This window comes from Polypterus senegalus, chromosome 12 (assembly GCF_016835505.1).
Source record: "Polypterus senegalus isolate Bchr_013 chromosome 12, ASM1683550v1, whole genome shotgun sequence".
NCBI classification, from domain to species: domain Eukaryota; kingdom Metazoa; phylum Chordata; class Cladistia; order Polypteriformes; family Polypteridae; genus Polypterus; species Polypterus senegalus.
Genome location: NC_053165.1, coordinates 150,740,724 through 150,755,294, shown reverse-complemented (window position 1 = coordinate 150,755,294; position 14,571 = coordinate 150,740,724). Strand labels below are relative to the sequence as shown.

The 14,571-nt window shown below is 38.8% G+C and overlaps 1 protein-coding gene across 1 annotated transcript in view; it reads left to right on the top strand.

Annotated features, from left to right (window-relative positions):
* The first annotated feature begins 1,756 nt into the window (after positions 1-1,756).
* The window catches only part of LOC120540543, a 36,139-nt gene continuing 23,324 nt past the window's right edge, over positions 1,757-14,571 (top strand). The window contains exons 1-4 of the mRNA XM_039771380.1: positions 1,757-1,834; positions 8,454-8,586; positions 8,754-8,879; positions 12,893-12,972. Coding sequence (XP_039627314.1) covers positions 8,478-8,586; positions 8,754-8,879; positions 12,893-12,972 — 315 coding nt within the window. The 5' untranslated portion in view covers positions 1,757-1,834; positions 8,454-8,477. The remainder of the gene's footprint in view (positions 1,835-8,453; positions 8,587-8,753; positions 8,880-12,892; positions 12,973-14,571) is intronic.

The window sequence follows — 14,571 nt, the reverse complement described above, 5'->3', positions numbered from 1 at the left end:
AATACAGAGGACACACTGCAAGATGCAGACCACTTGTCAGCCACAAAAACAGGATGGCCAGATTACATTTTGTTAAAAAGAACTTCAAAGAGCCTGCAGAATTCTGGGAGAAGGTTTTGTGGAGAGACGAGACGAAGACGAACCTGATTAGAGTGACGGCAACAGCAAAGTGTGGAGACAAACAGGAAATGAAGAAGATCCAAAGCAGACCACCTCATCTGTTAAACACAGTGCTGGGGTTGTTATGGCTTGGGCATGTAAGGCTGGCACACTTCTCTTCAATGATGATGTAACTGCTGACGGCAGCGGCAAAATAAATTCTGAGGTGTATAGAAACATCTAATCTGCTCAAGTCCCAGTAAATGTCTCCTACAAGATAAAGACCTCAAACATGCTGCTGAGGCCACACAGGAGTTTTTCAAAACTAAAAAATGGAAAATTCTTGAATTGCCAAAACAGTCACCCAATAAAAAATGAGCAGAAGCAGAAGACTTTATGGAACAAGCCCCCGTAACAAGCAGGAGATGAAGATGGCTGCATGAGAGGCTTGGCAGAGCAGCACCAGAGAAAATTCTCAGCACCTGATGATGTTGATACATCGCAAATACTTCTCAAAGTCCTAAATATGACAGCTTTAACAGACCTGCCATTGCTGCTTTCCAAACATTATGGTGCACTGAAATGTGGGGATGGTTTAGATAAAGTGTTGTGTGACCGAAATGTATGCAAATCCCCTAAAATGAAGTTGGTGCCCATCCAACACAGAATGCACAATATGGTAAAAATGAACATAAGAGAAAGAGCTAAAGAACTGAAGAAGTCACAGGTTAACATATGTGTTCATGAGTCTACCATCCATAAAACAAGACCCTAGCAGGATACCAAGGAAGAAGCCACTTCTCCCCAAAAAAAAACATTGGTGCATGTCTGACGTTTTTCAAAGACCATCTTGATGCTTCATGATGCCATTGGGAAAATGTTTTATGAACTGATGAAACTAAGGTCTAGTTATTCAGGAGTAATGGGCACTGCATGCCGACATGAAAGCCTCATCTCCACAGTGAAGTACAGTGGAAGGAGCATCAGGATTTTGTGCTGCTTTGCTGACTCAGGGCCTGGATGGGAGTATATTCATTCCCAAGCGTATCAAGGAATCATTAGAATGTTAGAACAATACGGGCGAGAACAGGCCTTTCAGCTCAACAAAGCTCATCTGTCCTATCCACTTCATTCTTCTAAAACAACATTAAATCGACTTTTGAAGGTCTCTAAATCCTACTGTCCACCAAACTACTTGGTCTCTTATTCCAAGTGTCAGTGGTTCTCTGTGTGAAGAAAAACTTCCTAATGTTTGTGCAAAATTTCCCCTTAACAAGTTTCGAACTGTGTCCCCGTGTTCTTGATGAACTCATTTTAAAGTCACCGTCTCGATCCACTGGACTAATTCCAGTGAATTAGCGCCCTGCTCAGGATTTGTTTCCTGCCTTGTGTGTGCCCTGTGTTGGCTGGGATTGGCTCCAGCAGACCCGTGACCCTGTAGTTAGGATATAGCGGGTTGGATAATGGATGGATGGATGTAGTTTTGTTTGGTAAAATGATTACTGTGGCACTTAGCATATTAGCACGTTTGTTGCACAGAGACTTATACAAAAATGTCACAGCAACTACAATTTAGTAATTACAACTACTTCATGTTTCAGGTGCCATAGATATCATGTTGAAACTCCTCCAAGGGGCTCTGCATTCTCAAAATCGTCGTTGTCGTGGATACAGATGTGAAGAAATTGCTGAAGGTTTGGCTCTAATTGCAACTTGTGAAGCAAATAAAATTAAGGTAAAATGGCGATAACAAGTGTAATTACACAGTGCCTCCGCCTGTGCATGTATATACAGGAATGTTTTGAAAATCCCTCCCAATAATCAGTATGTATGTGGCAATCTGAAGCTAATTAAGTAAAGATGTGTATTCTTTTTCCCCTCTTTTAATTAAATTAAGTAAATTAAAGATTGTGAAGCCCCCCAGATCAGCTGTTCCTATTCATCCACTGCTTCAGTGCTTTTACTTGCACACACATAATCGGTTTGAAGTGAGACCTGGTGTCCTAATAATCCACATTTACATGGACAAGTAGCGTTTGTTAAAATGCTTCAACATCATTAAAAAAAGGGAAACATCATCATCAGCCATTGTGAATTCTAAAATAAGCCTGATAATCTTTTTGTGTTTTATTAATATGTTTTGTCAAACTGACGCTTCATTTTAAGGTTTCTGTTACAGGAATTAGAACATTCTGGACTAGAACAGGCCGTTCAGCCCAACAAAACTCTCCAGTCCTTTCCCCTTAAATTTTCTACAATAGCATCAAGTCAAGTTTTGATGGTCCCTAAATTCTCCTGTCTATACCACACTACCTAGTCACTTATTCCAAATGTCTGTGGTTCACTGCGTGAAGAAAAAACTTCCTGATGTTTGTGTGAAATTTACCCTTAACACAACTGTGTCCCTGTGCTCTAGTTGAACTCACAGTCGTGATCCACCGGACTGATTCCCTTCATAATTTCAAACACTTCAGTCAGGCCTCCTCTTTATCTTCTTTACCTTAAACTGTAAAGGCTCAGCTCTTTTATTCTTTCCTCACAATTCATCCCCTGTGGCCCTGGGCTCAGCCTGGTTGCTCTTCTCTGGACCTTCTCTTGTGCTGTTATGTCCTTTTTGTAGCCTGGAAACCAAAACTGAACCCAGTACTCCAGATGAGGTCTCACCAGTGTGTTATAAAGCCTGAGCAGAATCTCCTGTGACTTGCAGTCCACACATCAAGGCGCTATATAACCTGATATTCTGTTTGACTTCTTAATGACTTTTGAACTCTGTCTCGGCAGTTTATAGTGACAAGTGTTATATACGACTCCTAAGTCCTTCTCATAAGGTGGACTTTCAATTTTCAGATCTTCCACTGTTTATTCGATCCTCACATTTTTACTTCCTATGTGTAATTCTTTACATTTACTGACATTAAATTTCATCTGCCACAAATTTGCCCAAGCCTGTATGCTGCCCAAGTCCCTCTCTGATGATTTAATGGATTCCAGGTTGTTTGCTAGTCCACCTAGCTTGGTATCATCTGCAAACTTGACCAGCTTGTTATTTATACTCCTATCCAAATCATTTATAAATACTAAAAATAGCAGCAGCCCCAGCACTGACCCCTGAAAGACACCACTCATAGCATCACCCAATTCTGATAAAGTTCCTCACACCATCACCCTCTGCTTCGGTGTCTGAGCCAATTCTGCACCCATCTACACACCACACCCTGAACTCCCAATTCTTTTCGTTTGATGCCCAACCTCTCATGTGGCATCTTTTCAATTGCTTCTTGAAAGCCAAGATAAATAATATTGTATGCTCCAATTTCCTGTTAGAGGAACAACAACAACAACATTTATTTATATAGCACATATTCATACAAAAAAATGTAGCTCAAAGTGCTTTACAAAATGAATAGAAAAATAGAAGACACAATAAAAGATAAACATAAGTCAACATTAATTAACTTAATCTGGCATACCTCAGGTACCACAGGTGCCAGTTCAGTGAAGGTTTACCTGAAGTACTACATTTTAATTTACCATACTGCACTTATGATCCACTCAACCCTAGAAAACTGTCAAAAGTGACAACCAATATGCAGTAGCTTTCTGGAGATGGGTCAGATCTCCACTCACACTTATAACAGAAAAGTCAAGGATGTTATGTATTTATTTTTAATGGCTCAGCTGTAAATTATTAGAGCCTTGTTGTGTTTACCGGTTTTCATTTTTAGTTGATATCAGGTCAGTCTAATTTATTTGACTCTTTGATCAATTTTACAACTTGTGGAAATTGCCCTCAAAATAGTAAAAAGATGAAAAAAAAACTTTTGTGGTAGTGTAAAAAAAAAATGTATCACAAAATCAGTCTTGCTGAAGGTGATGTGGACTAGGTAATAGTGTAAATTAATATTTAACAGTACATGATATTTGAAATGTGAAACCACAAATGCCAAAATTTGCCAAAACACATTTCCAAGCAAGAGCATCTGAAATATCAAAAAAGGCAGCATAGCCGCAATATTATAGTTAAGCATCTTTCCCGTTTACCTTGTATGATAAATTTTCCACGAGTATTAATGTGACATGCATCACGTGGGATTTTCTTTTTCCTCCCCACAGATGTTTTTCACATCATTTGTTGATGTCCAGCATTGGTCACTATTAGGCCCTTTTTATCAGAATTTTTGTCATGAACTTTCTCCATGAATAAATGGTAGCACTGATAGCTATACAAATCTTTACAACCCAGTAAAAAGGTGAAAAGAAAAACTGCAAGGGATACTACCTAAAAAGTACTAAACAGCCTGCCTTCTGGTTAGCATTTTTTGATTAAATGATGAAGTATTTTGTAGTACCAAAAGTAATTTACTACTCAAGTCTTATTTTTAAATGCTATATAAACAAACATGTACATGTTCTCCAGTGATATTTGTTTTCTGACGAGCTGTATGAGCTATTTGCAAGTGGATATGTACTTGTACTATGCACAGCACAAAACTGGCTGGATTTTAATTTCAGTTTCTTTGGACTTGAGACCACAGGTTGTTTTCCCTATAATAATCATTAAAAATAGTGGCATTTTAACCATATCTGTCAAGAAGTATGACACATTAAAGGAAATTAGGAGATAGGCATATTCAGAATAAAAATTTTTTTAGTTGGAGCAAAGCTCTGCATCTTTCAACTTTCATTATAAGCCTAACATAGCCTGCACAAAGTTTTTCAGTGATAAATACATAGAAAACATTAATTAGTCTGTAAAATAAGCAGTAAATTACAGTTCAACTTACTGTAATGTAGAGGAATGCATGCAATAAACCCTTTTCTGCTTCTCTGTATGAATGAGTCCCCAAAGCAGGGCTGTCCGAACGTATGGGCACAATGGGCACTGGCCAGGGGCTCCTGGAGCATAGGGGCGCACAACGTTCCTGATGCCTATGCATGTTTCTGTTTTACTATCATAACAGAGGCCCCCTTGCGCTACTTTGCCCAGAGGCCTATGATGCTGTTAAGAAACCTGCCCTGCCTCAATGGAGTAACATATCGGTATGTGTGCTTCTTGCCTTTACGCCGTGTGCATGCTGGAATAACAATAAACGCAGGTATATTTACTTCATTAAGATAAGTAGTGCGTTAGGTTACTTGTTATTTTTAAAAGTAACTGGACTACTAAGCCCCAGTCAGGGACCACTTCAAGGGTAAATTCTTCTACCACTTTTGATGTCAGGTTTGTCTTCTAAAACTCCTAAGGCAGAGCATTTAGAGCTCCACCTAAGGGACATTAAAGTCCTGTGCCCATGCTGTCTTTCAAGGTGGCAGGTGACTCCCAGGCTGCCTGTTCAAAAGGTGGGTAGGAATGAAACACACAAAATATGTGGGGCGCTCCCTGCTGCCATGTACCATACTGGCGAATGCAAACTTTATTCTGTGACACTCCCTAGTTATGGGAGGCATTTTCTGAAAAAAAAAGGAAATGAAAATTAAAATTCTACAATGAAAATGCAGTCTCTCTTTTGCCATTTATTTTTCAAAGTCTATATGCAAAAATGAAAAATAATATAAAATAATGCCAATTTACAATTTCATTTTCAGCCTGAACAGCAATGAAGCAGCAAAATGAAAAGTAAAACACAAATTATGCTGCTCATTGAATTTTCATTTTCCACTTTGCATTTTCATTTTCAGGTTCTCAACATGCAAATATATTTTAATTAGCTTGGGTCTATGGACGGGGCATGTAGCTTCATTTTCCATAATTCTTTGTCCTTCGTAGTTGTAACCACTTCAATCGATATTTCTCACTTCGACTGTGTTAAAGTCACGTGATTTTGATTTTTTTACCCCATACAACAAACTTCACAGCAAAACCGTCTCACAAAATCTGATTGTAGTTCTGAAGTAACTGATGTGCTGTTTAATTACAATATTTAACATGACAAAAATTAGCTTTTATTATGTTATAGTTTACGCCGAAGTGGAAACGGGATGCTTTGTATTTTTGTTTTTTGTAATACTACTATGGGGCTCTGCCCCCTGCTCGCTTTGCTCGCCAATCCCCATGTGGGCGCTATGCGCCAGCCACTTCGCGTCTCTGATGGTCGTGTATGTGGATTTCACTTTCACCAAACAACAAATGTTTTAATCCTCACGAATACACCTCTTAATTGGGAAGAAACACTACTTTTCTCTGATGGCAACACAAATTAGATGATCTACAAGTCTCTGACTTAAAGTTTAAAGCCAAACAATATCCACAGTACATACTTCCGACATATCACCTATATATTCGATCTCTTTTTACTGTTCCGTTATTTTACCGAGTAATAATTTCCAATTGTTATCGCTAATGTGATCTTTACTATCAGTTTTTTCAGACTTTTTTTATTACTTTCATAATCTCTAACCTGCTCTGCATGTGCATCGTGCCAACGTTTTTGAACCTCTTTATGACATTCTACTTTGTCTTGGACCTGAGAAAGCAGGAACTGTGTCTGATAGTAGCATTCACATAAATGAGAAGTGATTGGACTGTGGGCGTGGTTTTAAATGTTTGAGAGGAGGGCGGGCTGTGGTGGGCTGGCACCCTGCCCGGGGTTTGTTTCCTGTGTTGGTTGCGATTGGCTCCAGCAGACCCCCGTGACCCTGTAGTTAGGATATAGCGGGTTGGATAATGAATGGATGGAGGAGGGCGGGACTTGTCAAAACCTCTTGTCAAAAAGTCTCATCTCACGGGATCTGAAATTATCTCTAAGAAAGACTCGTCCCAAGATTTCCTTTTATAATAGAGAGATATAATTTCCCCCTCTATGGTTTTCACCACCTCCTTCTCCGTCCCATTCCCCTCTAGTTGATCGATGACTCAATCGGACTCTTTATTGTTATAACTTTTTAAAATAAGGTGATACAGCAGTTATTTCTTTACTTTTCAAAATAATGTGATATGGTAGTGATTATTTTATTCATAATCCTTAATTTTCCATAATCCTTAATTTTCGTTTAATTTATGCTTCTTTTTCCATCACTTATACGATTTTTTTAATCCACCTCATCAAGAAATGAGTAATAAATATTAACTGTATTATCCATCAATTCATTTCATATTTTTAAACAAAAAGAATTAAATTTAAACAATCTGGAAACAATGTTCTGACCATTCTACAAAGTATTGAACATATCATTCCAAAATATGCTTAAATAGGTGCAAAAATATTTCTGAATTGCATTATTTTCATATTGTTTCACATTATCTTTAAATGGCTACAGCTACGAAGGACAAAGAGTTGTGGGAAATTGAGGTGCAATACCCCGCCCATTGACCCACACAAATTAAAATATATTTGCATGTTGAAAACTTGAAAATGAAAATATAATACAATACATCCATCCATTATCCAATCCATCCATCCATTTTCCAACCCGCTAAATCTGAACACAGGGTCATAAGGGGTCTGCTGGAGCCAATCCCAGGGCGCATGGCAGGAAGCAAACCCTGGGCAGGGCGCCAGCCCACCGCAGGGCACACACACACACGGGACAATTTAGAATCACCAATGCACCTAACCTGCATGTCTTTGGACTGTGAGAAGAAACCCATGCAGACACGGGGAGAACATGCAAACTCCACTCAGGGAGGACCCGGGAAGTGAACCCAGGTCTCCTTACTGCGAGGCAGCAGCGCTACCCACTGCACCACCATACCAATACAATACAATGCCATTTACTTTTTTTCTAGCCCACAATCACACAAGGAGTGCCGCAATGGTCTTTAACAGGCCCCCAGCCTTGTCTCTCTAAGAAGACAAGGAAAACCAACCAGGATCCTGAGGTGTTTTGTTGTGTGGTGGGTGCGGCAACACGCTAAACCAAAGCAAGCTCACCATCCTGAGCTGACCTGACCTAAGTTTGATTTAGCGGTATCGACTGTTAAATTGCTTTTAATTAAAATCAATTAAAAAACGAAACCTGCAACACAATAAATTGTGGGTAATGAAGGGGAGTGGGAACTTTTAGAATCCACTGGATGCCTGCTGCTCTTCATTATTGCCCCCTATTGGAGAGACTCTATCTATACTGGCAGGCCTCTTTCTTGTGCCAGTATGCCTTATTACCCAACTCCCATCTTGTACCACCTGAAACTGCTTGTAATCCTGGTCCTGATGGGGTCCTCCTCAGTGATAGACATGGATGCAGTTAAAAAGATATTCATTCCCCTAATCCCCGATGACAGGAAAGTGGTGTTTGTGAGGTAATGGTTTAGACTGTCACCTATGGCCCTGCTCTGTGTGCTATATTTAAATGTCTCTGAGTCATTCATTGGAAAGCAGCCATACACTGCAGTGTTGTGCTCTTCTGTTTTTTAGATTTATGAAGCTGGGGCTGTTCCCATGTTGATCGAATGTATGGAGGAGGGAACCACAACGGAGAAGATGTACGCCGCAAAAGTGATTTGGCAGCTTGCCTTTGATGAAAGTCTGCGGGCAAAACTGGAAGAGGGTATGTTTTCTGAATGAGCATCACAAATAAAGGTGTCATTTGTTTTATCTTTCATCAATAATTAATTATTGCATGTCACATACTTTAAGCACAAAGTTTGGTGTGTCTTGACATTACTTTCTATTTTTGCCTTTCATGTCCTAATACATTTCACAATATTTTTCCAGATGACACGCTGATGAACCTGCTGGATACGCTAAGCACCGATTCCGACAGGCTGCTTTCAGTTGCTGCCAGTGGGGCCAAGTGGGTGATAGAAAAGCAAGCAGAGGAAAACAAGATGTTAAATATAGGTAATGATTTTTGATTCCTTATCAATGAGACCCTTCGTGTTAGGGGGCTTCACTGGATTCGGATGGGAGCATGCAGTGATACGGCACATTGCCACACCCACCACATGACAAACCACTTCAGGATCCCAGATTAGGACCTGAGCAGAGCCGCGCAAATGGGTGACCCCTCAGCACCACATTAGTTTGAATGGAGTGGAACAGTGTGAGGTTTCTTACAGTGGCTGGAGTGCCAGCACCCCCCAAGTTTTCCCAGCAGGTTGGCGGACTTGCTTGCAGGACTGGGTGCAGATTAACGTCATACCCAGGACGGAGCAATCATTTCTGGCATTTAAGGGATTTGAACTGGCAACCTTACGATTGCCGGCACAGAGATCCCTAACCTCGGCGCCACCACTTATCCCAAAAGTAATACTTACGGTTGATATTTATCTGATCTTGATATCAAAATGCAGCATAACACCAAGCTTCTGTGCTGTGCTTGATTTCAAATCCCGGGAATTATAGACGCACACTATATAATGTACCACGCAAGAATATGTTTGAAAAGTATTGCAGATGAGAAGTTTTGGGATGTGCAGTTTGCATGTTCTCTCTGTGTGAGGTATCAATTTTCTCTGCTACTGCATTTTATTCTTCTAAATGTTCAAAGACACCTTGGTTAGGTTGATTGCCTATACCAGACCGGCCCTGGTGGTGACAAAAGGTTGCGACTGGCAGCCTATCCAGCATTGTTTCCTGCCTTGACCCCAATGATGCTCTACAATTGGATTAAGCAGGTTAGAGAATGGCATGTGTTATGTTATTTGTAGCATTAGCACAATCCAGCAATCTGGATGAGAACAGGCAGCTCAGCCCAACAAAGCTCACCAGTTCCATTTACTTAATTCTTCTAAAGTAACATTAAGTCGAGTTTTGAAAGTCCTACGGTCAGCACACCGCCTGGTCACTTATTCCAAGTGTCTGTGGTTCTCTGCGTGAAGAAAAAGCCTTCTTGTTGAACTCATTTTAAAGTCACAGACTCGATCCACTGTACCGACTCACCTTCATAATTTTATATACTTCAGTCGTGTCTCCTCTTAATCTTCTTTTGCCTAACATGAAACAGGTGGAACAACTTCTACTGGAGCTCTGATGTGACATTAATCGCATGCCCTGGCATCTTAGAGCGTCATTTTTGATAGGCAACGACCAGATGCTACCTGATCTCTGTACAGTCGTGGCCAAAAGTTTTGAGAATGGCCCAAGTATTGGTTTTCACAAAGTTTGCTGCTTCAGTGGTTTTAGATCTTTTGCCAGATGTTTCTGTGGTATACTGAAGTAGAATTACAAGCATTTCATAAGTTTCAAAGGCTTTGATTGACAATGACATTAAGTTTATGCAAAGAGTCCATATTTGCAGTGTTAGCCTTTTTTTTCTTTTTCAAGACCTCTGCAATTCCCCTTGGCATGCTGTCAGTCAATTTGTGGGCCAACTCCTGACTGATGGCAGCCCATTCTTGCATAATCAGTGCTTGGTGTTTATCAGAATGAGTGGGTTTTTGTTTGTCCACCTGCCTCTCGAGGATTGACCACAAGTTCTCACTGGGATTAAGGTCTGGGGAGTTCCTTGGCCATGGACCCCAAATTTTGATGTTTTCTTCCCTGAGCCACTTAGTTATCACTTTTGCCTTATGGCTCTGTGCTCCATCATGCTGGAAAAGGCATTGTTGGTCACCAAACTGTTCCTGGATGGTTGGGAGAAGTTGCTCTCGGAGGATGTTTCCGCACTTTTTTTTAACTCTATTTATTAAGAATTTCAAAACCAAATGACATCAATTTTCTACATAGTCACCTTCGTTTGCAATGCAATTTTCCGTGCGTCGTACCAACGTTTTAAAGCCCAATCTCTTCTCCCGGCTTCACTGTTTTCAATGAAAATATAAAAGTGCGGAAACTTTTTGAACGTCCCACATATGAAACTGCCAAAATTGAATTAAAATCAGATTTTGATTAATTGATATTGAACGTTTGTCAAAGTACTTCAACATGATAGCTAAGCACATTGGTCAAGTGGTTAGTGTATTGGATGTTCAATCAAATGGTTGAAGGTTTGAGACCAATGTACACAAACTATTTTTTTTTTTAATTTTACCAACTTTTCATTATTTATATAGAATTTTGCGGAAATACTTTTTTCAGTGATTTGCCAATATTGGCTCAATAGATGAAGTGTTGGACTTTTCTAAGAAAGATTGAAGGTTCAATTCTCCAATAGACAAACACACATTTCCAGTACGTCACACGTGTAACGTTTCATAGTGGTTAGGATTTTCTAAAATCAGAAATGTTGTCTTTCACTTCGAGATCGTCAGTTCAATTCCACTCTGTCGCTAATGTCATTTCTGTCAAATCACCTTCGCACCCAAGTCAAGGTTTTTTGTAACATGCCTGGGACTGTGTAGCATTAGGGTGGCTAAAAAGTATGTTACAAAAATTATTTTTAAGTGACGCGATCTTATTCAAAAATGCACTAAAAAGATTTTGTTGGTTATATGTGACTAAAAATAAAATCGTGGGGTGCCCATAAAAGAATTAATTAAATTCAATTAAGATACATAGATTGCTTAAATGATTACAATTTGAAAATTTCTCCGGTTATAACCATTATCCTACATCAAGAGTTCCCAAACTTTTTTCGGCCACAGACCCCTTTACCAAAAACTGTTAAAACCGTCGACCCCCTAGTCATTTACTTTACTTACTCAAATTAATGCATTTGTACAGTACTCGATATTAAATATTTCACTAGATATCAAACGTTTCATTTTAATCACTTGTAATTAATGACTGAAAAAGATAAAAGGACTACGGAATATGGCATTATCTTGTGCAACATTTAATATCGAAACCTGCACTAACGAAAATTTAAGCAAAAAAATACGGGCCGAGTTTTTTCTTACATTTTTGACATTTATGAAATAAATTCAAAATAAGTACAAATAGTCCAAGCTGTACTATCTGCATTTCTTTTTTGGTTCAATCATATTATTATCTGAAGAAATAAAAACTTTTATTAACAAACAATTTTGACAGCCCCTGTGATAAAACAATAAAGTATGTACTTACTTGAAACAGAAGATTTTGGTTCAAACTCGAATAAACTGTGTCCTCTGATTTTCTTTTTCATAGTACTGCTCCTCAATAAATAATTATATTCAAAGTTCAAATCACAAATAAGTACATGTCACATCAAACGAACCAATTTATAGTGTTTTTTTAAAGCATGACCGTACAAAACTGATAGATTCTGCTAATATTGAATGTCCGTCGTCTCGTCCCACCTCGATTAAGTGCGGACATGCAACGGTTTTTCATGTCCGCACTTGCTTTGATACGTTCGATAAGACAATGCACAGACATGTTTGTGCTGCATGTATTTTCATGCATTCTTACGTGTGACTCTTTTAATGTCACATTTTACCTTTTCATTCACAAACTTGGTATTTGATGTGTTTTTTGAATTATTTTACTTCTTAATTAGATACCTATTGGAATCATAGATATTTTGAAGTAACATACAAATAGCAGTAGTAAGGGGGTCTATTTTTGCTGTCGTTGACCCTCAAATTTTTTTATTGAATCTATCGACCCCTAGAAAGTTTAAATCAACTATCGACCACTCTTGTCCTACATGCTTTAATCAACTTTTATATGATCTGTCTTTATCTTTACACAATTAAGCTGATTAAAAATTTCACTTTAACAAATCTATGCATTCTTGAGCAGTGATGTTTTACTTTCATCCCTGGCTATTCTCCTGAGAACAGCTGATAAAAGAACAAATCTGGTCTCCGCCATTCAATTTAACAACCAGCTCATTAGGAATCTATTTTGTCGTATCGTTCGTAATACTCGTTTTTTTTTAAACAGCTCTTTGGCTTTTTGTTGTTTTTATTCTGGTTCCTTATTGCAGATTAGGCATTTAGTGCAGAGACCCTTGGTCCATTGAACTTGTGATGTATTTTATATTGCAGGCACAAAAGGAAAGCATATCATGATTAGCTACCAGTGGGATAACCAGAAGACCATGGTGGAAGTGAAGAAACGACTGCAAGTGAGTATAGTTTCTGGGTCTGTAGCTGTTACCTCATTGAATATCATTTTAGCTTTTTAGCATAATCAGTTTAATTTAAGATACTGTTCTAATACCAAAAAAAAATGAAATATTGTTCGATTATTGTACTTGACTACTCCTGTGCTAATTAAAGAGAGAATACAATGGGCCTTTATAAAGTGGAGGCATTAACCCAATCACTAGACGTACGAAAATGAAGGACGTGATCATTTGGATTCTGTTCAGTGGCTTGATTGACTTATTTTTATCATGAATGCAATATTTTACTGGAAAAAGGATCTTTGAAACAAAGGGAGGTAATGGAAATCAGTCACCAGTTCCTACCACTATTAAACGATAAGTTTATCTGTAATTTTCAAGTCTGACTTATTTCTTCACTAACATGGTGCATTTAGATTTGCCAAATAAAATTGTGTTCTAAAGTTAAGCATTTTCAATAAATTAAAAAATATATAAATATCTTGCCCACAGTGGTGCTTTACAATGGAAGCTAGGGGTCATGGAGGAGAAAACTTAAAAACGTACCAAGTACATCAAGGTGTCGGATATTGATCTACGTCTTGCGATAGCGCACACACTGTAAAGTAGTTTATACTTATTATTTTTTAACAAAAAAAAAAAACACCACTATTATGGGATTCATTCATTTTAAAAGAAGATCAGCCATGTGCTTTATCCATAGTCTTCCTGCATAGCAACCTGTCAGGCCCCAGGGACGTGGATTCATTCTGACAGACCACATCACAGTAAACTTTTTGTGCCATTTGATTGATTTTGTTTTAATTCCATATTTATGTGAGAATTCTTACAATGTAAGCGAATCGAAAATATATCCTTGCCCTGAGAAAAGTAGTACGAGGAATATGCGATAGAAGGATTCTGTCCAGATCCCCATGTCTTGTCACATATAATGCGATAGAAACATGGAGACATGTTTTCTTACATTGAAACTTTTGCTGCTTCCACAGTAAGTTTTTAGGCTTTTATTTTCTGGTGGTGCCCCATCATGAAGTGCCAATGTGGGCAAGGTGTCTTTCAAATTTATAGAAAATGGTAGACAAGCTTGGAGGTGTGTTGAGGCTCCAGCCCACCAGATGTGGACAAATTTGTTGATACCCTCTCCATGTAAAAAAGAAGAACCCACAATTATCTCTGAAATAACTTGAAACTGACCAAAGCAATTGCCATCCATCATTGTTGATTCCATATATAATAATAATCAGACTTTGCTTTAGAGTTTGGATTCAACAGAATATTTCAAATGAGAACACAAATGAAAATGGCATGAGCAAAAAATTGATGGGACCCTTACACCTACTGCTTTGTTGCACAACCTTTAGAGTTTGCAGTCACTGCACTCATTCCCAAAGCTCTCCGTGAGACTTCTGCACCAGTCCACAGGTTGTTTGGCCTACACATCCTGAACAAACCGCTCCAGCTGTGTCAGCTTTGAAGGGGTCTTCTCCAGACTGCAAGCTTCAGTTCTTTCCATAGATGTTTGATAGGATTCAAATCAGGACTCATAGAAGGATACGTCAGAGTAGTCCAATGTTTTGTTGTTATCCATTCTTGGGTGCT